This window comes from Onychostoma macrolepis, chromosome 06 (genome assembly GCF_012432095.1).
Source record: "Onychostoma macrolepis isolate SWU-2019 chromosome 06, ASM1243209v1, whole genome shotgun sequence".
Taxonomy (NCBI): domain Eukaryota; kingdom Metazoa; phylum Chordata; class Actinopteri; order Cypriniformes; family Cyprinidae; genus Onychostoma; species Onychostoma macrolepis.
In genome coordinates, this window is record NC_081160.1 from 6317293 (window position 1) to 6344365 (window position 27073).

General features: G+C 34.1%; 1 protein-coding gene across 3 annotated transcripts in view; it reads left to right on the forward strand.

Annotated features, from left to right (window-relative positions):
* The window catches only part of erbb3a (erb-b2 receptor tyrosine kinase 3a), a 29938-nt gene extending 3618 nt beyond the window's left edge, over positions 1-26320 (forward strand). Inside the window, exons 1-29 of one of the 3 annotated variants that reach the window (XM_058779658.1) lie at positions 2824-3334; positions 6801-6952; positions 7479-7665; positions 8445-8570; positions 10446-10508; positions 10613-10731; positions 10833-10974; positions 11160-11273; positions 12416-12533; positions 12754-12827; positions 12910-13000; positions 13555-13572; positions 14517-14728; positions 15263-15395; positions 16072-16165; positions 16261-16418; positions 17585-17638; positions 17717-17858; positions 17942-18061; positions 18236-18334; positions 19981-20166; positions 20255-20410; positions 21171-21246; positions 21335-21481; positions 22152-22249; positions 22360-22539; positions 23174-23242; positions 23386-23653; positions 24641-26320. In XM_058779658.1, the coding sequence (XP_058635641.1) occupies positions 3115-3334; positions 6801-6952; positions 7479-7665; positions 8445-8570; positions 10446-10508; positions 10613-10731; positions 10833-10974; positions 11160-11273; positions 12416-12533; positions 12754-12827; positions 12910-13000; positions 13555-13572; positions 14517-14728; positions 15263-15395; positions 16072-16165; positions 16261-16418; positions 17585-17638; positions 17717-17858; positions 17942-18061; positions 18236-18334; positions 19981-20166; positions 20255-20410; positions 21171-21246; positions 21335-21481; positions 22152-22249; positions 22360-22539; positions 23174-23242; positions 23386-23653; positions 24641-25479 (4455 nt within the window). In that variant the 5' untranslated portion in view covers positions 2824-3114 and the 3' untranslated portion in view covers positions 25480-26320. Of the gene's footprint in view, positions 1-2823; positions 3335-6800; positions 6953-7478; positions 7666-8444; positions 8571-10445; positions 10509-10612; positions 10732-10832; positions 10975-11159; positions 11274-12415; positions 12534-12753; positions 12828-12909; positions 13001-13554; positions 13573-14516; positions 14729-15262; positions 15396-16071; positions 16166-16260; positions 16419-17584; positions 17639-17716; positions 17859-17941; positions 18062-18235; positions 18335-19980; positions 20167-20254; positions 20411-21170; positions 21247-21334; positions 21482-22151; positions 22250-22359; positions 22540-23173; positions 23243-23385; positions 23654-24640 lie in introns of those variants that run through there. The other 2 variants (XM_058779660.1, XM_058779659.1) reach the window with 2 other exon arrangements.
* The last annotated feature ends 753 nt before the right edge of the window (positions 26321-27073 follow it).

Genomic DNA, 27073 nt, shown 5'->3' on the forward strand with positions numbered 1-27073 from the left:
TCAGATCTTTTCAATGAATTGGTTAGACTCAATTCATAGTTCGCATAGATTGCACTTTATGAATCACACTGAAATGATTCTTGTTAATTTTGACTCAGTGTTTTAGTCTCGGTGCTTAACAGCTCAAGGGATGTTTATCGGTGAATAACAACTGTAGCTTTGGTTTTTCTATAAAAAAATCTCCTTTTGTGTTTCATGGAAGAGTTATTTAGGATGACACGAGGGCTGAAATACACTATACAATCTTTAAAATCAGAATAGACATCATCATGGCGATTTGTAAATTGTTACAGAGAATAACTGGACATCATGGAGTAAACAACTGAGGATCACACACTACCAGTCTTTCAGGTTGTTCCAATCACAACAAATTCACACATGAACATGTGCCTCACTGCTGGGAGACACGTGATAGAGCAAATACGTGTTCTAAAATCATCTCAAAATATCAAACTTATTTGACATCCTACAAATGAATGGAATGATAGTGGGATTCTAAAAAAAAACCCTGAGTATGTGCAACCAGTGACAAGTCGTCCAAAAATCTGTGCAGTTGTCATGTAGTATATTCAAGCCATAAATAATGACAGAATTTTATTTTTGATGAACTATTCCTTTAATATAATTCCTTTAATGTATTTAAAGAATAATTTTTTTTTTTTATGTTTGCCAATGTCATACAGTGCAATATGCTCGTCTTTTTAGAGTAGTTGACAAAAAGATATACGTCAAATGTCCCGCAGTTGTCGACCTTTTGGCATTGTCGTGAAGTGTTCTGAGTGGAGTTTGAAGACGTCAGTATGAGTAGTACAGTGTGTGTTAAAGGCTCCCACACACAAACTAAAGGCCGCTCCTCCAGGAGAGCTGAATAGATTCACAAGCACAGTGTGTATAGCCTCTCTGTTTCTGCTGTCGCCTCCACATTCATTGTACATTCATTTATGGAAATACTCAGTATTGAGCACTGCCAAACTCTTGGTTTACGTCAAAGGATAATTTGAGTGAACAGTGAACATTTAGGCCCAAATGTAAAAAAAACAACAAAAAAACCTTCAATCTTAATATGGAACCTACTGAACCTTTCATTATAAGATAATAAATGGATGCCACTGTGTTTTAGTAAAAATATTTACTTTAAAATGCATATAAAAAATACTTTTAAGATGAAATGTGTAATTTCAGTTCTGTGCCACCAAATGACGACAAATCAAATCACTGTTTTCAAACAGGTTTTCGAACGCTCTACCACATTTTAACTTATTAATTATTAGTTTAGCATTAGTTATCTGCAATAGTTAAATGATGCATATTTCTTAATGTTAATTTTTACATTTACTAATACATTGTATTTTTTAACATTAGTTAATACACTGTGAACAAACTATGAAAACCTGTATTTTTATTGCCTAACATTAACAAAGGTTAATAAATTATGTAAAAATATATATTGCTTACGGTTAGTTGATGTTAAACAATGCATTAACTAATTAACTTATTGGAAAGTGTTACCCAATATTTTGATAGCACCATAGTGTTCACACTTTTCATAGATATAAACCTATGACTGACTTTCTTATAGCATATTAAGATGGGATAATTATTTTTATTTTTTTAAATAAATAAAATAAAATAAATGTATGAATTATTTATTTTATTTTATTTTATTTTCATATTCCATGCACACATACACAAACATGTGTCTGATAAATCAAAATAATTCCTTCTCTTGCCTGGGGAACAGGAGTAACCTGTAACTTTTAATGGCTTTTAGGTGCAAAACAAAGTCATTAAGCTAGGCATGGTTTCCGTGTGTGTGCATGCCTGTGTGTTGTGTGTTAGCTGACCCTTTAATGACAATAAATGATTCAGACATTAATGTGTAGATTTATGTGTATTTATGCCTGTGAGAACCAATCAGTCAGGTTTTGGATAATCTCTTTGTGACTGTGGCCAAGTTTCTGTTTACCAGGCAGCTAAACCATGTCTGTTGTGTGCCGCTTTAGACCTCCCCTGGCTTTTGTTTCTCGTACCTGTGATGTGAACCTGATAGTTGAACCTAGCGTGTGTATTTTTTGAGCGTTTGTTTGAGTTTTGGCGGTTCCTACACTTGTTTTCGCGCTCTAGTTGAATGGGAGCATTGTATCATTGTCTGTACACTTGAGTGCACACACTGAGGGCCGTTCACATTAACACATTCATGCTTTTAGAACAGCAGAATATGAATGTTTTTTTCAAACTTCTTTTAAAAGGATAGCTCTCCAAAAAATGAAAATTCTGTCATCATTCACTCACCCTCATGTCGTTCTAAATATGTGACTGACTTTCTTCTGTTGAGCATAAAAGAGGATATTTTGAAGAATGTGGGTAACCAAACAGTATGGAAAAATACTATGTAAGTCAATGGGGACCAGAAACTGCTTGGTTTCATTTTTGGGTGAACTATCCTCTTAATTTACTTTGTCCTTTTAATGGGGCATCTTAAAAACACAGAATTCATGAGGTGCAATGTCAAAGACATGCATCTAGTGCATATTTACAAAAACAATTAAAAAGAGAAGAGGCAAAGGTACTGGTAATATTCTGCCAGGACTTTTTTAAAAATATACTTTACATTTAAGTGGCCTTCTATTATATTTTCTGCAAGTTTGTTTAAAAACAAATTCTTGTAATATGTATTTGAAGTACACTACAAGTGCACATTCAATACAATAAGCTGCACTTTTTCACAAGGAGAGTTATGAAATGAGACTTGTAGTTGTTTGTTTTAGGGCTCCTCTTCTTAGGAACATTACAGGAGGAATGCAGTGTTGCTGCTTCCATTTAATCGCTTCTGTGAACTTAAACCAATACAGGACAATTGCAACGCTCAGAGGTTGCTATTTTATAACGCGAGCTTGCAGTTCTGTTTCAAGTAGCAACTTTTTAGGTATCTCAGGTCAAATGTCTGAAGTAGCCTAAATTTAACAAACGAGGCATGTGCTGACATACAGTCAGAGGCGTAGCAATAGGGCAGGCAAGGCAGGCAATTGCCTGGGGCCCCGCTTTTTGAGGGGGCCCCCGACAGCTGACCATTTGAACAATCGGAAATGTCATTATTAATAATATACACGTAACATGGAGCAATATATCTGCATCCCCCCTAGGGGGCTCCCTCTCGCTTTACGCTGGATGTGCTTGCTTTTTCCTCGTGATGCGTCGGCCGCCGTTTTCAAACTGGCACAGCACTTACTCATGCATTTACTAGGCTATTTTAAAAATGAAAAGGACTTATCCATCTGGCAGCCAAAAGCGGAAAAAAAGCAAGAAGAGGAGGAAAAGAGGAAACATGACAGCGGTAAGTTAAGTGATGGAGATAAGATTGACTTAATGATAATCATATGACAAACACATGTTTTTGTTGTTAATTTCAGCTTATTTTCGTTTAATTATTTGCTAGATGAATTACTAGTCCAATTACTAATAGGGTTACTGGGAAACAGGTTAGCTAGGGTTGCACTTAGCAGCAGCATGTATTATATGGCATTTAGCAGGTATTAATATGCTGTAACAGAATAGGTGGTACCGGGAAAGACGCGCACATCACCACTTGGCAAGTTTCGGTACTGTGTCTTGCTGCCAGTGGGGAGCTCTTGAATCAATATAAATAAATATCATTACATTTAATTAGTTGACATTATTTATTTAGCTCTTCTACAGTAAATTAGTTGAGTTTACATAATTAGTTGTCAACTAACAATGAACTAATAGTTTTAAAACTTTAAATTAAATTAAAAAGATTAAATTAAAATGCTAATCATATACTTCTGCATGCAGGAGCATTACTTAAGTTCCTGTCACCTTAAGTTCCTGATAAAATTTTGTTAAAGAATAAGCACTTTGTTTTAAAAAATAAACTATTTATGTTATATTATGTGTTTTGACTACTTTTTGTATGTTGTATAAATATATATCTAGGTAACAAAGATATATTAACAAAATAATCTTTTAGAAGGGCCTCATCTATTAATTTTGCCTGGGGCCCCCACTTCATGTTGGTTCGCCTCTGCATACAGTATATAGAGTTAAACGAAATAAAATGAATGTGATAGCATAACTCAGATGTCATGTTTCATATTGAAATCTTAGACTTTTAATTGCATACTTTGTTGAGTTTGGTGATTATCCTGAGGTCTTTTTCCTCAAGAGAATAATCTAAGCAGGCAAAAGTTAAATACTTCTGGTTTAACTGATGGTTTGAAGCCTTTTTTTTTTTTTTTTGACATTACTGGCCTTACCTGTCCCATTGTGGGCCATAACACCCTAAAGTTCAACTCCAGATCTTATCAGTTCAAGTTCTCAGTACACGTATCTAGTATGGGAACTGTGTACACTCTCAGAAATAAAGGTACAAAAGCTGTCACTGGGGTGGTACCTTTTCAAAAGGTACACTTTTGTACCTATTAGGTTCAAATATGTACACTTTAAGTACTAATATGTACCTTTAAGGTACCAAAATGGACCCTTTAGGTACAAACAAGCACCTTTTGAAAAGGTACCGCCCCATTGACAGCTTTTGTACCTTTATTTCTGAGATTGTATGTGTTAAAAGCAAGACTGTATTTGTTTAGCATGTATTTTTTACCAAGTGGAAAGAGAATTTAAGAAAATATACCAATTCCAGTATGTCACTGTTCTGTGATTCAGGTTTATTATCGTTAACGAAAACAAACTAAAACTAAAGCCATTAAAAAAAAATCATTACTTGAAACAAAAATAAATAACTACAATAACACTAATATATATATATATATATATATATATATATATATACACACACTAAATTACATTTTATTTAATTTCTCATTTTCAGTTAGCTCAACTCAGTATTAAAGCATTTTTACACAAAAAAAATAAAATAAAAATACAAACACAAAAATGAACTAAAATTAAAGTAAAAATATAAAATAAAATCTCATTCAAAATACTAACAAAACCTATAGTATATAAAAAATACTAAAATAAGACTGCTGTGATCTGTGTTGAGGGTTCCCTGCATTTACCAAAGGAGAAGTTTGATAAGAACTAAAAGATTTCTAAACACTTTCTAAATACAGTCTGGACCTACAAGAATTCTTTCTGAAAAGCACGATGTCTGATCGACACATCACACCTGTGTGGCTGGACCGTACACCTGCTTGTATTTCGCAAGAAACATTTAGGCCATTTGTTGGACTCTGTAACACTGTTAACAGTTTACAGTATGTATACTGTATGTGTTATCAGTAAGTGTTTGTGTTTTTCAGTTCTTTTGCATTAAATGAAGAGAAGCTTTGCTCTATTTATGAGAACAGAAACACTTCTATACCTGCCATGTGTGATTCTTTCATCTCATGCTTTTTAACCTGCATTCTGATCCTAATGGGTCATAAATGGACCATATTCTCAGAAGAACTCTGTTTCTTTGAGTTTTAATCTGTAAAGGCTCCTGCGGGCATTTCTAAGTACCTCTAAGTATTAATGGGAATATTTTTTCCTAGACTCCCACCCTCAGTAATGGCTTGTTTTGAGCGTGGCAGATTTCAACCATGGGCAAAATTTGAAATGCAAAACAGCTTCACCTCAAACTACCTTAGTCCTCTATTACCTTTTATTTTGCCTTCTTGATGTCACTACACAAACAACAATGCAAGAAAAACAACAACAGCTCTATCTGTGATAACATCAGCTGATGCTCAGTTTGAGATTTCTTTTGCATTAAATAGATCATGATGTGCAGTCAGTGGGCCATTTATGTAAATAATGATCCCTGTCAAGTTATTTTTGTGATAATACACAATTGCTGGTCATTATCCTAGTAATTACAAAGCTTCTTACTACATAAATATATAGATGGGCATGAAATATTAAATATTAGCTGAGATCATGCAATTATTCCACTAATTACAAGACTTCTTACCACATTAATATATAAATGGGCATGAAATATTAAATATTCGCTGAGATTGTGATATAATCAGATGATGCATCTTTTCAGATTTTTTTGCATTAAATATGGCATAATGTGCATTCAGTCTGTCATTACTGTGAATAATGACTCCTGTTGAATTTTCTTTTGCTAATATACAATTGCTGGTCATTATCCCACTCATTTTAACCACATAAATATATAAATAGGCATGAAATATTAGATATTAAGAGAGAACACTGAGTAATAGATATTATATATTGTAGCAGTCATTACACAAAAATATTTGAAGACATTTTCTTTTCAATAGAAATGTATTATTCACTATTGTTCAAAAATTTTACAGAAGTTTCTTTTTTTTTTGGAAAGGATTTAATAGTTTCATTCAGCAAGGTTGCATTAAATTGATGAAAAGTGATGGTAAAAACATTTATATTGTTAAAAAAATATATATTTCAAATAATGTAGGCCTATCACGGTTTCCATAAAAATATTAAACAATATTTCTTGAGCAAATCAGCATATTAGAGTGATTTCTGAAGGATCATGTGACATTAAAGACCGGAGTAATGATGTCAGCTTTGACATTTCAGGAATAGATTACATTTTAAAATATATTAAAATTCAGCTTTGACATTTCAGGAATAAATTACATTTTAAAATATATTAAAATAGAACACAGTTATTTAAAATTATAATAATATTTCACAATTTTACTATATTCTTGATCAAATAAATGCAGCTTGGTGAACATAAGAGCATCTTTCAAAAACGTAAAAAATTCCACACTTTTAAATGGTCGCGCATTTGTTTTTTTGTTACAGTAAATTCTCTGTTTCGCTCTCTCTCTTTACAGTGTGTACAGGCACGCAGAACTCGCTGAGTGTGACAGGAAGCTCTGAGGTCCAGTACAAGCTTATGAAGGAGATGTACACGGGCTGTAAGATTGTCATAGGAAACCTGGAGATCACACAGATGGAGCACAACCGCGATTTCTCATTCTTACAGGTGAGGAAAATAGTTTGTAGGATCTAAAGGATGTAACAAGAGATCAGGCCACTTCTGAATAAAGCAAGTGTGCATGAGCTCACACCAGATTAATTTGTGACCCTGGACGACAAAACCAGTCTTATCGGGATCGGACAATATTTGGCTGAGATACAACTATTTGAAAATCTGGAATCTGAGAGTGCAAAAAATCTAAATATTGAGAAAATCGCCTTTAAGGTTGTCCCAATGAAGTTCTTAGCAATGCATATTACTAATCAAAAATTAAGTTTTGATACATTTACGGTAAGAAATTGACAAAATATCTTCATGGAACATGATCTTTATTTAATATCCTAATGATTTTTGGCATAAAAGAAAAATCGATAATTTTGACCCATACAATGTATTTTTATTGCTACAAATATACCCCAGCGACTTAAGACTGGTTTTGTGGTCCAGGGTCACATTTGTGTGAGCTCATGTCTGCGTCTGTATGTCTATTATGTTTCATTTGATGAACGTGTAACCCAACTCCTCTTCTCAGTCTATCCGTGAGGTAACGGGCTACATCCTCATCGCCATAAACCAGTTCAGACGTTTACCGCTGGAACAGCTGCGAGTCATCCGAGGGACGTCTCTGTACGAAGATCGCTTCGCTCTCGCCATCCTCGTGAACTATCAGAAAGACGGAGTGTACGGACTAAAGGAGCTGGGCCTCACACACTTGACAGGTGCGCTCACACATACGTGACAGGTGACACATTTTCACCCACAGAAACACATGGCAACAAGACTCTCTGAAGGGTGTGGTGTGGAAGAGTGAGTCAACGGACAGAAAATATTTTGTGTGGTTTATTCAAGAAATTCACTCACAAATGAGCATTATCTCATCACAAACCCCAACTTGGACCGACACATACTTGTAACTGCCTTATAGATTGTAGAAAAATCCTATAACATATTGTTCATCATGATAAATTACAGGAGATTGACATTAGATGGCTATAGTTAGGCTCGAGCATGTCCCAACCTGCTTCAGCAAACACAACACTTCTAATGTGAAATACAATCCATGTTGTCTTTCCATTGTGTGGCTCTGAGTGTGTGAATCAATGAACATGTTTGTCATTTTTTCCATTGCCCTTCCTTTAACCTCTTACTAATATCATTGTGACTCAATTTGTGGAATCAATATGAATGTTACTTGTCTTAAAATCTGAACACAGTATGTACTGTATCTTTAGTAGTAATGTTTGATTATTCTTAGCAATCACCTAACAATCACCTAACAAAACCATAGCAAAGATTCACAACACCCTTTTTTTTTTTTGTGGGCATCAACTTTAAAATTTTCTCCAGGAAAAATATTTTTAAAATCTCTTTGTATTTATATATATATATAGCCTATATAATTTTCTTCTTTCTGAGAGTTTAGAGGACGAGTTCTACCATTATGTCTTTGATCTTATATTAGTACTTCCATATTTCTCATATTTCTCATGATCTGCAGAGATCCTGGAGGGTGGAGTGCAGATCATCCAGAATAAATTCTTGAGCTATGCGCCGCAGATCAACTGGCTAGACATTGTGAAAGACAGTGGGGCAGAAATCATCATCGAAGACAATGGACCAGAATGTAAGGAGATATAAAACATTACAATATGTAAAATAATATATGTTAATATACTGTTCCAAAATTTGGGATTGGATATTTCTACTGTTTTTTGAAAGAAGTTTCTTATGCTCAGCAAGACTGCATTTATTTGGTAAAAAAAACCAGTAAAAGCAATAATATTGTAAAATATTATTACAATTTAAAATAAATGTTTTCTATTTATATACATATTACAAAATTTAATTTATTCATATGATGATATAAAGCTGATTTTTTTCAGCATCATTACTCCAGTCTTCAGAAATCATTCTAATATGCTGATTTGCTGCTCGAGAAGCATATCAGTGTTGAAAAGTAGTTTTTGCTGCTTAATATTTTTGTGGAAACCCTGATATATTTATTTTTCAAGATTCTTTGATGAATAGAACTTTCAGAATGACAGCATTCATTTGAATTTTTTTGTAACATTATAAATTTCTTTGCTGCCACTTTTGGCAGCAAATAAAGTAAAGTGAATTAAAATAAAGTCAATTGAAATAAAGTAAAAGAAAAGTATTAATTTCTTCACACAAAAGAAAATCTTACTGACCACAAACTTTGGAATGGTAGTGTATAATGAATAAACTATTTTTTTATAAATATTTATAATACATTTTACCGTTCACCGTTTTATATATGTAGTTGAAGATTTACTTATGATATTAAAGGGGTCATATGACGTTGCTAAAAAGAACATTATTTTGTGTATTTGGTGTAATGCTATGTGTTTACATGGTTCGAGGTTCAAAAAACACATTATTTTCCACATACTGTACTGTATTGTTGGCCCTCTATGCCCCGCCTTTCTGAAACGCGCCAATTTTTACAAAGCTCATCATTCTGAGAAGCAATGTGTGCTCTAATTGGCCAGCCATACAGTGCGTTGTGATTGGCCGAATACCTCAAGCGTGTGACGGAAATGTTACGCCCCTTTACCATGTTGTGATGTCATGTCCCTGCGCGACGACACAAAAACAATAAAACCCATTATAAACGAGGCATTTGTTGCATTCAGTGGCGGCATAATTACTGATTATAATGACTCATATGGTCTTTTTACGCATTGCACTTCGTAAACATAACACCATGTCTGCATTTATGATCGGAGAAATGACAAACAAGCACTACTCTACACAGCTCAAAACTCGCGTTTGAATAGTCAATAGCAAATTCGTTAAATATCGAAACATACTTACAGGCTGTGAGTCAGAAGCACCAGACTGTCCTTGCAATGTTGGAATTGCCCCACTTTATAGTGTTCACAGCCATTCATAGTGTTCACATTGTAGGCTACTCTCCCAGGTTCAGGAAACAGTCCTCCGTAAAATGCGCTGCACACATTCAAATATTTGCGTTGTACTGTCCTGGAACAGTGTTGTAAATATAACTTAACCACTGATTTCTAGTTGTGTCCTCTTTTGGAAGCCCAAACAAAGTAGTTTCGCTTTCACAAAGAAACACACAGCGTCTCCAGGACATGGTGCTGGCGGCAGAAACAATACTACAGCGAGAATAAAAGTCCCGCCTTCTTTCGTTGCGTATACGTTTGGGCAGTGTTATGCAAATCTTCCCACACCGTGACGTAGACATGTGGGGGCGTGTTTAAACGAGGCATTTTAGGAAGGCGTGGCAGAGTCTTAACTTTTATAAAAAATATCTCTTTGGGTTTATGACTTTAATCTTTGCAACTTTACAGATCTTATATATGCACACACAGCATGTAACACTCCAAAGACAAAGGAAAACATGATATCGCATCATATGACCCCTTTAATTTGAAATGTTTTGCCAAATAGATCTTTACTTTGGCTGATGATCTTATGGGAATTTATAAATTGAAGTGCATTTTCTGTTTAGTTCCCTGTCATGAGTCTTGTGGGGGTCGGTGTTGGGGTCCAGGAAATGACTCTTGTCAAACCTGTAAGTCCTTGGAAACTCACACACACACACACACACATGTTGTTCATCTTCTGTGTGTTAAACACACACACACACTGCTCACTATGTTTCTCTCCCGTTCTCAGTGACTAAGACAGTGTGCGCACCGCAGTGCAACGGCCGCTGTTTCGGCCGCAGCCCGAGCGAGTGTTGTCACATAGAGTGTGCCGGGGGCTGCACCGGGCCGCTCGACACCAACTGCTTTGTATGTTCAACAAACTTACACCAGTTCTTGAACGTGTTGCACTAATATACCAGATTCATGAATCAAACCTTGCTTTGACTTGGGTATCTGTGTGTTCGCAGGCCTGCAGGAATTTTAACAACTCGGGGGCATGTGTGCCGCAGTGTCCACAGGCTCTCATCTATAATAAAGTGACGTTCAAATTGGAACCAAATCCAAATGCAAAATACCAGTATGGCACGATATGTGTATCACATTGTCCTAGTAAGTGATTCCTTGGGTTACATGGAGTGCATTTACCTGTAACTTAGCATTGTAGGTTATAATGCCAAAACTGAATATCCCACTCTCCTAATGGGACCTAAATAACATTTTTGTAGGATTTATGGTAATAGTTTGACAAATTTCATACAGTATATACTTATTTGCTCTGTTCTCTTGTACTTCAGCTAACTTTGTTGTAGACGGCAGTTCGTGTGTAAGCAGCTGTCCAGCAGACAAGATGGAGGTGGATAAAAAAGGGGTGAAAAGATGTGAGCCATGTGGGGGTCTCTGTCCGAAAGGTAACATGCATACTTTGTTTACCCAGTTATCTAAATAGGTGCATACTTCTGTTGTTTTACACTACTGGTCAAAAGTTTGGCATAATTATAATTTTTAAAAATGTTTTTCAAAGACATCTTTGCTCACCAAGGTTGCATTTATTTAATCAATTAATACAGTAAAATAAAAATATTATTACAATTTAAAATAGCTGTTTTCAATTTTAGTATGTCTTAATATGAAATTTATTCCTGTGATGCAAAGCTAAATTTTTAGCATCATTACTTCAGTCCTCTATATATCATGGTAAATGTATGGGTTCCCACAAAAAATATTAAGCAGAAAAAACAGTGTTCAACATTGGTAATATTAAGAACCATTATTAATAATTAAGCACCAGTAATAATGCACAATAATTGAACAGCAAATCAGCATATTAGAATGATTTCTGAAGGATCATAAGACACCGAAGTAATGATGCTGAAAATTCAGCTTTGTAGCACAGGAATAAATGACATATTAAAGAAATATGAAAATAGAAAATGGTTCTTTTAAATTGAAATAATTTTTCACAGTATTACTGTTTTTACAGTAGTTTTGATCAAATAAATTCCACCTTGTTGAGCAAAAAAACACTTAATTTAAAAACATGAAAAAATTATTTCAAACTTTTGACCAATAGTTTATGTAAAGATAACCAAAATTACTACTGACTAGCTCCAAAAAGAAAACTTTTTGCATTATTAAGAAAAGAAAAAAAACATACTGCTACAAGCAAATCTATGAACGATTTACTGATTTATAATATAATATTATTCTCATATAATGCCATTGTTTATATTTACTGCTGTCTTTTTCTTGGTCCTTTTGACTATCCACTAAATGTGTCACCGTTGCTCCCTGAAGGAACTGTTTAATTTTTTGTTTTAATTTTTATCCATTGCCAGGAAAATTACAATAAAGTTGTCTTTGACCTTTTGATCTTTAATGTACAGTATGCCACTCCTGTATGTCTCCAAAGATGAGTTGCATTGTTATTGCTTAGCATTATTATTAAAAGATGCTTCACTGTTCGGTGAGAAACAAGCACAAGCTCCTTCATGTCCATCTTTGTGTGTTCTCAACCATAACTGTGCTCTCTATGTTTTCTCTCTTTGTGCAGCATGTGTTGGCACTGGTACAACTTCCAGACAGACCGTAGACTCGCAGAACATCGACAGCTTCATAAACTGCACTAAGATTCAGGGCAGCCTGCATTTCCTTATAACAGGAATTAGAGGGTGAGATTTGAGATCATCGGCATTTGAGACAATGGTCATTGAAATGTTCATGACAAAAATGACAGAGTTCTCCTTTATTACCAACTCTTGGACAAATTACGCTAATAAGAGTTTGAAAGGAGTTAAAGAAAGTTTATTTTGTAAAAGTCACTATAGTTGCCATATGCATTGCATGCTCTTCAGAAATGGTGACCTTTCTGTACCTTTCTTTCCTCTACAGAGACAGTTACAATAATATTAGTGCTCTCGATCCAAAGAAACTGAAGATCTTCAACACTGTCAGAGAAATCACAGGTGTGTGTCTCTGTGTGTATCTTTGTCATTTCTTCTGCCCTCTCTGTACATCATCTAACTCTGTCTTCTGTCTGCTTGACAGACATTCTGAGTATTCAGTCTTGGCCTGAAGAGCTGGAAGATCTTTCTGTCTTCTCAAATCTAGCAACAATACAGGGAAGAACTCTGTACAGGTGAGCAACCTGCCCATACTTTGTTTGTTAGTCATTTACCTTCTGTCCTGATTTCTTAATGCTTAAATGCATCAGTGTAAACAAAGCATTCATGTTATTATAAGTGCTTGCACTGTTTGTGCAACAGACATGAATGATACTTTATAACATCCAACTTGTAGTGGAGAGGTGTGCTATTACTTTTCTAAGTGATTGGATTTATCTAGCTGACAAGTAAACAGATTAAAAAATCCCTTACTTACGCTTAAGCGTAGGTATCAGATATTATATTGGCTTGCTTTTTTTTGACTTGAACCAGTATGCAACAGCCTAGCAAAAAGATAAAACAATTTAGAACTATTTATATATTATCTTATATTATATATTTAATAATATATTACATTTTTTTACATTTTATTTTTTATTAGTTTGCCTTTATTTATTTATAAATAATATATATAAAGCACACAAAAACAATTATTATTATAATATCGATCTCATTTTTGCCTGAGATTTCTAGAAGTTGCGTGACATTCATTATTCTTTTTCATACCGCTTTCTTTTTTTCCCTCCAGAGGAATAAGCAGTAAGAGGTAGGATTGTGTGTTTAGCTTTTAGCTTGTACTCCTTTTTCTCTCTTTGCTTGATTATTTTATATAAATAAATCATTAAAATCTCATATTTTGCATTAGTTGTAAGAGCTTTACAATCAGCAGTGGTGTAGTATTTCTAAGCTTCAGATTGGTGGTTGGGAATCTTGCATGGAAACATTTCTATGGATCATGAAATCGCCTGATGACCATGAATGAGGCTCTTGAGATGTTATTTGAATTATATGGCTAGGGTCCTCATAAAAGTACATGGGAGTGATGTTATTTTTTTGAAGGTTGATTTTGTTGTTGCAACTAATACATTGCAGCAGTTTTAGATTGGGATTTCTAAAACAGTTTTAGAGAGTCTTAAAGTCAACATGAAATTGTGTTCACAACCTATTTTATTTACTTATCTGACATACTTTTCAAAGGTTTGGAGTTAATGAGATTTTTATTTTAAAAAACATTGCAGCACTTTTACTCAGCAAGGATGCATTAAATTGATCAAAAGTGACAGTTAAAGACATTTATAATGTTACAAAAGATTTTTATTTCAAATAATAAATATTAAAATTTCAGTTATTTAAAACTGTAATAATATTTCACAGTATTACAGTTTTTACTGTATTTAAAAAATAAATAAATGTAGCCTTGGTGAAAAAATCTGAATGAAAATATTAATGCTAAAAATAATCAAGAATAAACTGAACTCATTAACTGATATATTTCTGAATGAAACATATTCAGTAGGACTTGATTTTATCAATTAGGAATCTATAGATTTTTGCATTTATCTTCACATGCATAAATGAAAGCAGTGCACAATAAAACCAGCAACTTGAATAAAAAAAATGTGTCATTTAATTTCATGTTGACTTGAAAGAACCATGTAATTTCATTTGTCTTTTATTTTTCAATTGACCTTTCCACATGTTCTCCTTTAGGGGTTACTCGCTTTTGGTGATGAAGATTCCAGCGTTGAAGTCCCTGGGTCTTCGCTCACTGAAACGGATCGGTGACGGAGGCATCTACATCACTGGAAACAAGCAGCTCTGTTATCACCACACTGTGAACTGGACACGTCTGTTAGGGAGCAGCCCTCGGCGTCGCCAGAAACCCCTCGACATCAAAGACAACCACCCACAAGAGCTGTGCAGTGAGTATATGCTGTACTACCAAAATGTTTACAATGGAAGAGTTTTGGGTTGTCTAAACGACTATAGTTTGTCATTAGGAAGTGGTTTTAAAGGGATAGTTCACCCAAAAATGAAAATTCTATTTTTTACTCACCCCCATGTAATTAATGTCATTTTTTTTCTTCTGTGGAACACAAAAGAAAATATTTTGTAGAATATTGGCAACCAAACAGTTTAGTTTCAGTTCCCATTGACAAAAAATACAATCAAATTCAGTGAGACCTGTTACTGCTTGATGAGCTTCAAAATATCTTCTTTTGCAAATTTTCAATTTTGGGTGGACTATCCCTTTAATTCTAATAGTGCCATGAGTTTAAAGGCACAACTTCTCTTGGAGAGGGTTCCAGCATAGAAGTCCTCTGGAATATGTTGCTTAGTAAATGTAAAAGAACATGAAACATTCTAAAAATATTAAAGATAAACATTTTTAATAAAAATGTCATTATTCATTATTGCTATTGAACAATATATTCATTATTGCTGTGTGTTTGTAGTTGAAGAAGGGCATGTGTGTGATCCCCTGTGTTCATCTGAGGGCTGCTGGGGTCCGGGACCCAATCAGTGTGTGTCTTGCAAGAACTACAGCAGAGGAGGGACATGTGTACCACAATGCAACTTCCTGTCAGGGTCAGTATAGGACATTATTTATTTATTTTACATGCATCATCATTGCAGTCACAATTGGTGCAACTGATTACGGAAAAAACACATTATTATTATTATTTATTTTTTATTTTTTAAATGTGTGTGTACCGCTAACTGTTGTGCATCATGAATAAATCTGCGTATTGTTTATTTTTTTTTATGAATCGAGTGAGCCGATTCAGTGACTTATTCATAAAGACAGTCACTTTATTCATTTCTGAACGAATCAGCCTTTTAAACAAATTGGTTGAGTGAATGACTAAACGATTCACTCACTTAGACAGTGACCTGCTGCCACCTCCTGGCGGTTTTAGTTTTCTAGCGTATCATTAAAATAAATCATATTTCATTATGATCAATTAATTAGTTAGATTGTAACTATTTGTAACCTTTTATTTTGACTAAAAGACTGCAAAAAATGTGACATTTCCAGTGTATTAATATACTGAGCAATCTGGAATGAAAATTTCAGTGTAATGATTTTGCCAAAACATGCGCTCCCTAGGCAGTGAACTAGGGAGTGGATTGAGACACCCAGTGAGTGTTGTTTTAATATATGTGCTGTAGATGAGAAAACATTATACCGAATGATTTAGTACTGTGAGAACTACTAGAAGAGATTTCCGGACCCCTGAATGATCTTTTTGGCTCTCTACAGTGAAAAACGCGAGTTTGCTGGACCTAAACGAGAGTGTATGCCGTGCCACCAGGAGTGTGCGGTGCAGGACGGCAAACACACCTGCACAGGACCGGTGTGTAATCTATTGTTCTCTGATAGAATGCCGTTCACTGTTTGCACAGATTGTTTGATTTATTAAATAATCTCTCCATCTTATTCTTCCTGCAGGGTGCTGATGAATGTGCAGCCTGTGCGCATTTGCAGGATGGGCCGTACTGTGTGCCCTCATGTCCAGAGGGGGTTCAGGGGGAGAATGGGCTCATCATTTATAAGTTCTCCAACAGCCAGCACAAATGCCAACCATGCCATGCCAACTGCACCCTGGGGTGAGGAAACTCAGAATGTGCAATAAAGTGCAATATTTTATATCAAATAAAGTGTTAATATGCATAAAATGCACAAAAAATGTTTTTAGAAAACAATTAAGTTTTCCTGATGGGGATAAAATGAAAAATCAGATTTACAGTAAATGAAGAACTCTGAACTCTGTATTTGAACTCTGAGATATTCATTTTCTATTAGTATATGATGCAGTGGCCAGTTTATTCCTCACAAGCATAAGTGTACTATTCAGAAATTTGGGGTTAACAAGATTTTTTAAATTTTTGAAAGAAGTCTCTTGTGCTCACCAAGGGTACATTTATTTTACAAAAAATAATAAATAGATAAATGGATAAATTAATAAATAAAGTGTAAAAACAGTAATATTTTAGAATGTTATTACAATTTAAAAGAACTATTTTATATTTTCAACAAGGCAGCATTCATTTGATAAAAAATACAGTAAAATTTACAATAAATTACATTTTAAAATAAATTATATATATTTAAAGTGTATTTAAATAATAATAAATAATATATTTAAATATTTATTTAAAGAAATAAATTACTTTAAAATAGAAAACATTTAAAGTTGCAGCTACATTTCACATATTATTTCTATAATTTAAACAATAAATATATAAATGATAAAATATATAATAATAAATAATAATAATAAATAAAATGTTTAAATTAAGTCTAATAATAACTAATTTCAATTAAATGTTTTCTATTAGCCTATATATTTGCATAGTTTTGTTTATGTATATGTATATTCCTGTGATGCAAAGCTGAATTTTCAGCATCATTACTCCAGACTTTAGTGTCACGTGATCTTTCAGAAATCATTCTAATATGCTGATTTTATGCTCAATAAATATTGTTATCAATGCTGAAAACGGTTGTGCTGTTTAACAGTTCTGTAGAAACTTTCTCAGGATTTTTTAACCAATAGAAAGTTTAAAAGAACAACATTTATTTGAAATAGAAACCTTTTGTTTATTGAAATGACAAATGTCTTAACGCATTTTGCTGTAAAGTATTAATTTCTTCAAAAAATTAATGACCCCAGATTTTGAACAGTAATGTATGTCATTGCGATTATAATGCCTAATATTATCGAAATATTTTTGCATATCAGTTAAAGATGCCTGTATATTTTCTGTGTCAGATGTTTGGGTCCAGGTCAGAATGACTGTGTGGATTCGTCCAGGTCAGATGCTGGGTAAGTGTCTCCCTCTGCTGGTGTGTTGTATGGCCTGCAGCTGCCTGTCAGTGTGTAATTGTGCATTTTGTGCTTCAGATTGCCTGTGACAGCAATAGTGCTGAGTGTTATATTCGGGGTGCTGCTCGCATTCTCAGTGTTTGTGCTGAGCGTTCTCTATCGCAGAAGTGTGGCTATCCGCAGAAAACGTGCCATGAGGAGATATCTGCAGAGTGGGGAGGTGTGTGCACATATACATATGAACCAGCAAACTGAACTGTTGAAGTGTTGTGAAGTTTTATAAGGTTTAATAATGTGTTTTAGAGTTTTGAACCACTGGATCCTGGAGAAAAAGGCATGAAAGTTCATGCACGGATTCTGAGGGGGTCTGAGCTACGGAAGATCAAACCTCTCGGCTCTGGAGTGTTCGGCACTGTGCACAAGGTACTGTACTTACACGCTCTGATATCATTACATGAGCTCACACCGAAACCTGACAATAGCTCATATCACTTACTGAAGCATTTCCTCCGGGGGTTCTCATAATACATTGTTTTCTTTCTTATTTTGACACTCTCACTCAGTTACTTTAACTGTATTTCATTTGTTTCTTCACAGGGGGTTTGGATACCAGAGGGAGACACTGTCAAGATTCCAGTGGCTATCAAGACTATTCAAGACCGTACAGGACGACAGACCTTTCAGGAAATTACAGATGTAAGACGCACACACACACACACACACACACACACACACACACACATTGCTTATATACACTACTAATATGCTATATACACCAATAAATTAGTTTATTTGTTTGTTTTTATTTTTATTTTACTGTTATTTTTTGCATAAAATAATCATTTCTACACACCTTTTATTTTTACTTATGGTAAGTAATTATCTGAAAGCTTTTAAAGTGCCCCTATTATGGGTTATGAAAGGTTCATATTTTGGTTTTGGTAGTCCTCAACAACAGGTTGACATGTATGCAAGGTCAAAAAATACTTTCATTTTCTTATAATATGCATTTATTTTTACCTTATTTGCTCAACGACTCCCAAACGATTCACTCAATGATTCATTTTTCCAAACCCTCCTTTGCGTGACGCTAATCCGTGGTGATTGGTCCGATTGGTTGATTTCATTTAAAGCAGAGTGCAGTGCTGCTTTGTGTACAGCCGTTACTGGGGAAACAGCTATTTTTAGCACTCCAAAAGTGGCACCTAGTGACAACAAGTGGGCGGGCAATATGCTAATGTTTCATGTTGACATCAACATGAAATGGCTTAATATTCGTTTTAAAAATGACTCGTTTCAATGATTCAGAGTCGACTCTTTCTTTTGAGAGACAATAACTTTATACACGGTGCACTTTCAGATTTAAAACTTTGTAGGATGTTTTCATTTACTTGGAGCTGTTACACACTGCATGAAAGGTAATTTTCAAAAATCCATAATAGGGGAACTTTTTGACTGGTGGGCGATAAATGGAAAAAAAATTACAGATTTACAGTAAATATATATATATATATATATATATATATATATTTTTTTTTTTTGTGATCAAATGTTTATTAAACAAAATATCAGAAGACCATTGAAACAGCCAAAGGGAAATATGTATATACATATATATCAAATATATATACACACACCCATGCATTGATACATATACAAAATGAACATTTATATAAAAAAACAACAAAACAACACACAGGGGAATTGCTCATGTTCAGGAGCTTGTAGAAATATTGTTTTAATTAATGCTTTTATTCTGCAAAGTGACAATAAGTGACAATAAAAGTATTTATAATGTTAAAAAATTAAATTAAGAATATAAAGAATATAAAAATATATGACAGTTTCCATAAAAATATTAAGCTGCACGACTGTTTTCAGAATTAGTAATAATAATAAATGTTTCTTGAGCATAAAATCAACATTAGAATAATGCTGAAAATTCAGCTTTGCGTCACATGAATAAATTACATTTTAAAAGATGTTTTAATAGAAATCAGTAAATTTAATTTGTAATAATATTTCACAATATTACTGTTTTTACTGTAACTTTGATCAAATAAATGCAGCCTTGGTGAGCAAAAGAGACTTTTTAAAAAATAAAAATTTTTTACTGATCCCAAACTTTTAATAAATGAACACAATTACTGTTAATTTAATTTCATTTTTGTTCATAGTGACTTTTAGAAGTTTTAAATTAGAAACTGATGATTATTAATTTGTATTACTGTGTCAGAATGTTAACTATTCATTAATACCTTTTTACAAAACAACCACTTAAAAAATTCGAAATGAGCCCACATACTAAATGGCACTGTAAATTATTTATTTCTGTCCTGCAGCATATGTTGGCTATGGGGAGTCTGGACCACCCGTATATAGTCCGGCTCTTGGGCATCTGTCCCGGGCCCAGTCTGCAGCTGGTCACTCAGCTCAGCCCACAGGGCTCTTTGCTGGAGCACATCCGGCAGCGCAGAGACAGCCTCAACCCGCAGAGACTGCTCAACTGGTGTGTGCAGATTGCCAAGGTGAGACAAACACAAAGTGCGTTTCGAGGTATTCAGATCATTTCAAGCCCACTTAAACAACTAAAGTCTTTCCTCGCCTTCCTCCTAGGGTATGTACTATCTAGAGGAGCAGCGAATGGTCCACAGGAACCTGGCTGCCCGCAACATCCTGCTCAAGAGCGACTTTATGGTTCAAATAGCTGATTATGGCATCGCTGACCTCCTCTACCCTGATGACAAGAAATACTTCTTCAATGAAATTAAGGTAAAGCAGACTTAAAAAGTTTGAAATAATAAAGATTTTCCAATGTTTTTTAAAAGAAGTCTCTTATGCTCACTAAGGCTGCATTTAATTGATCAAAACTAATAAATACATACAGTAAAAAAAAAAAAAAAAAATACAGTAAAAACTAATATTCTGAAATATTTTATTATTCTAATATGTTGATTTGCTGCTCAAAAAAATTATTATTGTTATGAATGCTGAAAATAGTTGTGCTCAATATTTTTGTGGAAACTGTGATATACTAAATTTGGTGTAAGAAATGTATAATTTTATTCAGCAAGGACACATTTAATTGACAATAAAGACATTTCTAATGTTACAAAGGATGTCTGTTGTAATGAACTTTCTGTTCATTAAAGAATCCAGAATTTTTTTTTTTCAAATTAGCATATTAGAATGATTTCTGAAGGATCATGTGACGCTGAAGACTGGAGTAATGATGCTGAAAATTCAGCTTTGCATCACAGGAATAAATTACATTTAAAATATATTCAAATAAAAAGAGTTCTTTTAAATTGTAATAGTATTTGACAATATTACTAATTTTACTGTGTTTTAATTAAATAAATGAAGCCTCGTTGAGCATGAGAGATTTTGTTCCGAAACATTTAAAAGTCTTAATTATTCCAATCGTTTGATTGTTAGTGTATTTGTACTGCTACAATATTCAACGCAGTTCCTCAACCACTATCGCTACACTGTGCCTCTGACTTTTTTTCATAATGTTTGTAATTTCTAGACGCCAATTAAGTGGATGGCCCTGGAAAGCATTTTGTTCCGCAGATACACACACCAGAGTGATGTATGGAGCTATGGTGAGTCCATGTGTCACACCATAAAATGGTACTGTAAAACACTGCACTTTGGATCTGATGATTCAATAAGAGGTCACTCTATCTCTAGGTGTGACAGTCTGGGAAATGATGTCATATGGGGCGGAGCCTTACTCTGCTATGCGACCACAAGAAGTACCTGATCTGTTAGAGAAAGGGGAACGCCTCTCTCAACCTCAGATCTGCACCATCGATGTCTACATGGTCATGGTCAAATGTGAGTTGAGTCTTCACATAACCCCATAATGCAAAGTGGCAGTGATTATGCTTCATCTCATGTATCATCTTGACACTCTACATATACATTCTTGCAGATGTTATCATGAAAAATCTGTAAATGAAAATTAGCGATGCACAATATATAAGTACCATATCAGATGTTAGATCATTTTTAATTTATCTGCAGTGTTGTTTTAGTATTTAAAATAAAAATGTATTCATTCGTTTAGTTTTAGTAATTGATTATGTTTGCTAGTTTTATATATATATATATATATATATATATATATATATATATATATATATATTTCCATTTAGCTTCATTTTTAAAATTTCCATTTTAACCATTTTAGTACTTCCACTTATTTTATTTCAGTTGGTTGGCAAGGCAGCATTTCTAAATGCTTAAGTTCAGTTTAACTTAAAAACTTAAAAAATTATTTTTCTTTTGGTATTAGTTAACAGTAATAAAATATGCTTGTGCATGCTTTAAAAACATTAATAATTAAATGAAATTATTATCCCTTTTGCATACATTATACACAATATATTGTACATTATAATGTTGAGATGCTTAATTCACTTGTAGCATTATTTATTTTCACTTTTAACATATTATTTATTTTAGTTTTTTTATTTATTTGACAAAAGAAATAATTATCTTACAGGTTGGATGATTGATGAAAATGTTCGGCCAACTTTCAAGGAGCTAGCCAATGAGTTCACCCGAATGGCCAGAGACCCCTCCCGATATCTCGTCATCAAAGTAAGTCAAACTGACGGAGTACTTCATCATTTACTTCATTGTATGTTGCATGTCAAGGTCAAGCTGGGACTGGTTTGAATGACTGTTGTTGATTGGTGCTCCACCACTAGGAGGAGTACAGAGCTCCTGAACCGGCCTCAGAAGAGTCTCATCAGAGAGGAACTGAGATGGACATTCTAGGGGTGGTGCTGCAGGACCAGGAAGATGAAGTCTTAGAAGACACCACAGACATGCCACGCTACATAACGCCATCGAGGAGTTTCTCTAGATTGCGTATAGATTCTCATCGGGTGTGTTTTATAATATTGATCAGAATGAATACGTGAAGGTTTGAAAATAGATGAATAGACAAATAGACATCATAAAATAGACATCATTCACCATTCAAAAATTTGGGGTTGGTTAGATTTTTTATATAATTGAAAGAAGCCTCTCTTATGTTCACTTAGTTTGCATTTTACATTGAATTTACATTGAAAGTTGTCTAATTTGATATATTTTCAAATTTCATTTATTCCTGTGATGCAAAGCTGAATTTTCAGCATCATTACTCCAGTCTTCAGAGCCACATGATCCTTCAGAAATCATTCTAATATGATGATTTTATGCTCAAGAAAGAACATTTCTTAATAGCATCAATTATGAAAACTTAATATTTTTTGTGGACAGCATCATACTTATTTTTCAGGACTCAAACAGAAGGATCAGAAGAAGAATAGTATTTTAGTATCTGAAATAGAATTTAATTTTGTCAATTTAATGCATTCTAGTAGAATAACAATATTAATTTCTTTAAAAAAAACTTACTGATCCCAAACTTTTGAACATTAGTATATATTTTCAGATGATTTGTGGAGGCTCTATAAATAATGGATTAATAAGCAACATATCTTTTTGACACTTTTCTTTTTATTGTTACACCAGTCAAGTCTGACTCCATCCAATGTTGCTGGATATCTACCAATGACGTCTGGTCTGGAGAGCTCAGCACAGGTGAGGTTTCAATCATACATCCACATAAAAACTACATTTGATGTGTTAGGAATGAGTATTGGAGGTGTAATGTACATATCTAAGAGCATATGGCTTAATATACAACTTATAATCAATATATTGTCCACCTCATTTTGCTGTAGACGGGATGGGCATCTCGGTCCCGTCTCGACTCTGGATGCACTGTTTCTGAGAGCTCGGAGGGACGGGGAACTGCGGTGGAGCTGGAAATGAGCGAGGACTTCTCGATGGTTGGCAACATGAGGAGGGTCACACATCGTGAGGACAGCGCTTACATGTCACAGCGGGACAGCCTATTAGGACCTCCGGAAACAGCCTCCACAGGGACTCAAGGAGAAGAAGACCAAAATGGATACGTGCTGCCTGGATTTGGTGAAAGTCCAGAGAAAGGTGAGCATAAGCAATTAGAGCAGCGTGTGTGTGTGTGTGTGTGTAACCTTTATGCAACAATTTATGCAAAATTTTGATGCTGTGAACCTTGGAAGGTCCTGTGAAGCAAGATTGAAAAGTCTGTGGAAGCCTGTTTCTGCCTTCATAGTAAAAAATAAAAAAATATTTGTGAGATCATGTTTAAAATTAGAAATAAATGTATGTTGTCAGATATAAAATCACGTTCTGAGATATAAACTTACAGTTATAACATACACTACTGTTCAAAACATGAAATATTTTTGAGAGACGTCTCTTATGCCCTCCAAGACTGCATTTATTTGATTAAAAATATAGTAAAAACAGTGAATATTGTGAAATATTATTACAATTTAAAATAACTGTTATCTTTTTATTTATATTATAAAATGCAATTTATTCCTGTGACGCAAAGCTGAATTTTCAGCATCATTACTCCAGTCTACAGTGTCACATGATCCTTCAGAAATCATTGTTATTTACTGCTCAATAAACATTTCCTATTATTATCAATGTTTAAAAAAAAAATGTTTTGGGGGAAACCAATACACCACCATTCAAAAATGTAACATATATTATATATTTTTATAATTTTATCAATTTTAAATTATATTAAAATAGAAAAGCAATTCTTCTAAAATGTATTAATATTTCACAACATTTTTTGCTGCTTATTTTTTTTGCAATACACTACCATTCAAAAATTGAACATACCTTATATTTTTAAATTATTTATAATTATTTAATTCTTCTAAATTGTAATAATATTTCACAATATTCGTTTTTACTTGATTTTTTATTTAAAAAAATGCAGCCTTTTTGAACATAAGAGACTAAAAACATAAAAAATCTCGGAAAAAGTTGCAATTAAATTAAATTTGCAATTGTTTATTTATTTTCTTTTATCAGCTTCCATAAATATGAGTGCTCATGTTAACACATCTCTTTTTGTATTTTGATTTTCTTTAGAAACTCTTCTATTTGCATCGTCACGTGCAAAACGTTCTCAAAGGAAACTCTCAAGAGGTCATTCGGGAGACTTTTTGGAGGCCCACAGTGTTGCAGGTGATGAATATGAGTATATGAACAACCAGACCCTGTCTCTCGGGCATATACCAGGGCAGCTTAAAGATTACAATCAGCGACCGCCACGCAACCGCAGCGCCTCCTTCAACCCTGCTGGCTTGTACAGCAATCACAAATCTCTAGTGTCCAGCAGACCCAGCAAAAGATCGTCGATCGAGGGCTCAGAAAGTAGTGGCGGCCTCTCCCAGTCCTCGACTGACCAAAGGACTCACAGCGATGGCGATTTCCTGTCCAGTGAAGCGGAGTACACAGACTGCGATCTGGATCTCCACGAGCTTCAGTATGAGTACATGGACATCCGTGGTGGTGCAGGACCACCAACCAACATGGTACTCAAACTTCACCTCCCAAGGCCGGTTTCCCATCCTCCTCGCAGATCGCCACAAGACGATGAAGACGAATATGTGGAGGAAGACTATCAGTACACTAACTGCCAGCCTCGGCTGAGGAATTCGCTCAGGGTTCAGGGGTTAATGGAAGGGGAAGGAGAAGTGTATGAATATGAGGATATGGACTCATTGGCTGCAGGTGGAGCATCTGCAGCCGAATACCAGAACCTGGAGGGAGAAGATGAGGAGAGTGTTGGGCTGACGGATGAACCCCGGAGCCCAAGGCCGGAAGAGTATTTAAAAGTCCCTGCAGGGATGGAACATAAAGCTTTCGATAACCCTGATTATTGGCACAGCAGGTCGTTTCAGAAAGCCAATGCTGTCCGCACATAGTCATGGAGAACGGTGTGAAGGAACTTGATGCAAATGAACAAATGCAAGTTGAACTGTCTTCAGTGACCAATGTTCAGCATATTATTCAATAATGCACTTCTTTACTGGTTAAAATCCAGAGAAAAACTGATGCAATATTGACAAAATAAATGTATTTTGATGTAAAATGTATTTTAATGTAAAAAAATGTGGCATTATGGTTTAAATACATTTAAACAAGAGCAGCTTTGTTCTTTTTTGATATGGTGGAGGTGCCAGAATGACCAGATTCATGAGCTACACATTGAATGCACTGATATTTACATCTGGATATGTATGTAAGTGTGTGGTTACTTAATGTTTGTTGTACTCATCAAGTGAAGCCATAAGTTTGCTGTTTGTGCATTTGAGAGTTAGTGTTCATCTTAAATATCTGTTATTTAGTGTGTTCATGAAGTGCCCAATTCAGTCAGCAGCTGCCAAACCACTGTGCATCTGTTCAGATTGCTCTCGAATTATTTCACAATTTAAATGTCATTTTCAAAATACATCTAAATCTGAGGTATTTACATTCAGGAATAATGTATAAAATTATGATGTCAGTTGAATAGCATATTGATTGAATTTGGGTAAAGTTGTTTTTCTGTGAGGTGTTTGTTGTGTGTGCCTTCTGAACAAATCATAATGAAGTACTTGTGTTATGTTTCAAATGAAATGGCCAGTAAACAAGCTTTTATAACAAAACTATTGTTTTGTACACACATATCAAACTAAAGTATTTTCTCTACTTTGTAACTTTGATTTTTTCTACTTTGTAACTTTGAAAATGTTTCTATATAAACCTGAACATTTGAAGCTTTTACTCTCAAACTCATACCCATTTTTCTGCTTTTTGTGTTTTGTTCAAATTTAGTAGTGTCTCAATACATATTTAGGTAGCTATTAATAAGAACTATTAGGACAATTCCCATGAAGACCAAGACAGATTTATCATCTGTGTGTGTTTGAGGTGGGCAACCTCTTAGCAGGTGAGTTATGAATTCATCCAACCTAATTTTCAGAGATGCCTTACTGAAGCCTGTTTTATGATTTATTATTGTGTATTATAATCTCTTATAAATTGAACATAAAATCAGAAGTCTTGTGCTGACAATTTAACCTTATTATTAATAATATTTATTTTGGTAATATTGTTTTGTGGATTTTATTTCAGGCCTTTTAAGCAATTGAAAATGAGACGTGCCTTAAAACTCTAAATTACTTGCAATTTACCATAATATAGATTAAATTATATTATATTATAAATCGAATAATATTATTATATTTTAATTATTATTATTTTATATTATTATTATTTCAGAATATATTAATTGTAAGCTATTATAATTATTATTATTTTTTTTTCAATGTGTGCTGCTTGGAATTATTGTGGTTGATTTTAACAATGATAATGCCGGTTTGTTATTTGAAAAGGTGTATTGTGAAATCATAATTCAATACTGTCAGATATTTTCAGTACAGTCAGATGCTTTGAAACAATCTGTGTTGTAAATTTGACTGCTGTGCCCTTTTTTTGGAAAACATCCAAAAGCCTCGGTTGGTTTTGGCGCCATCG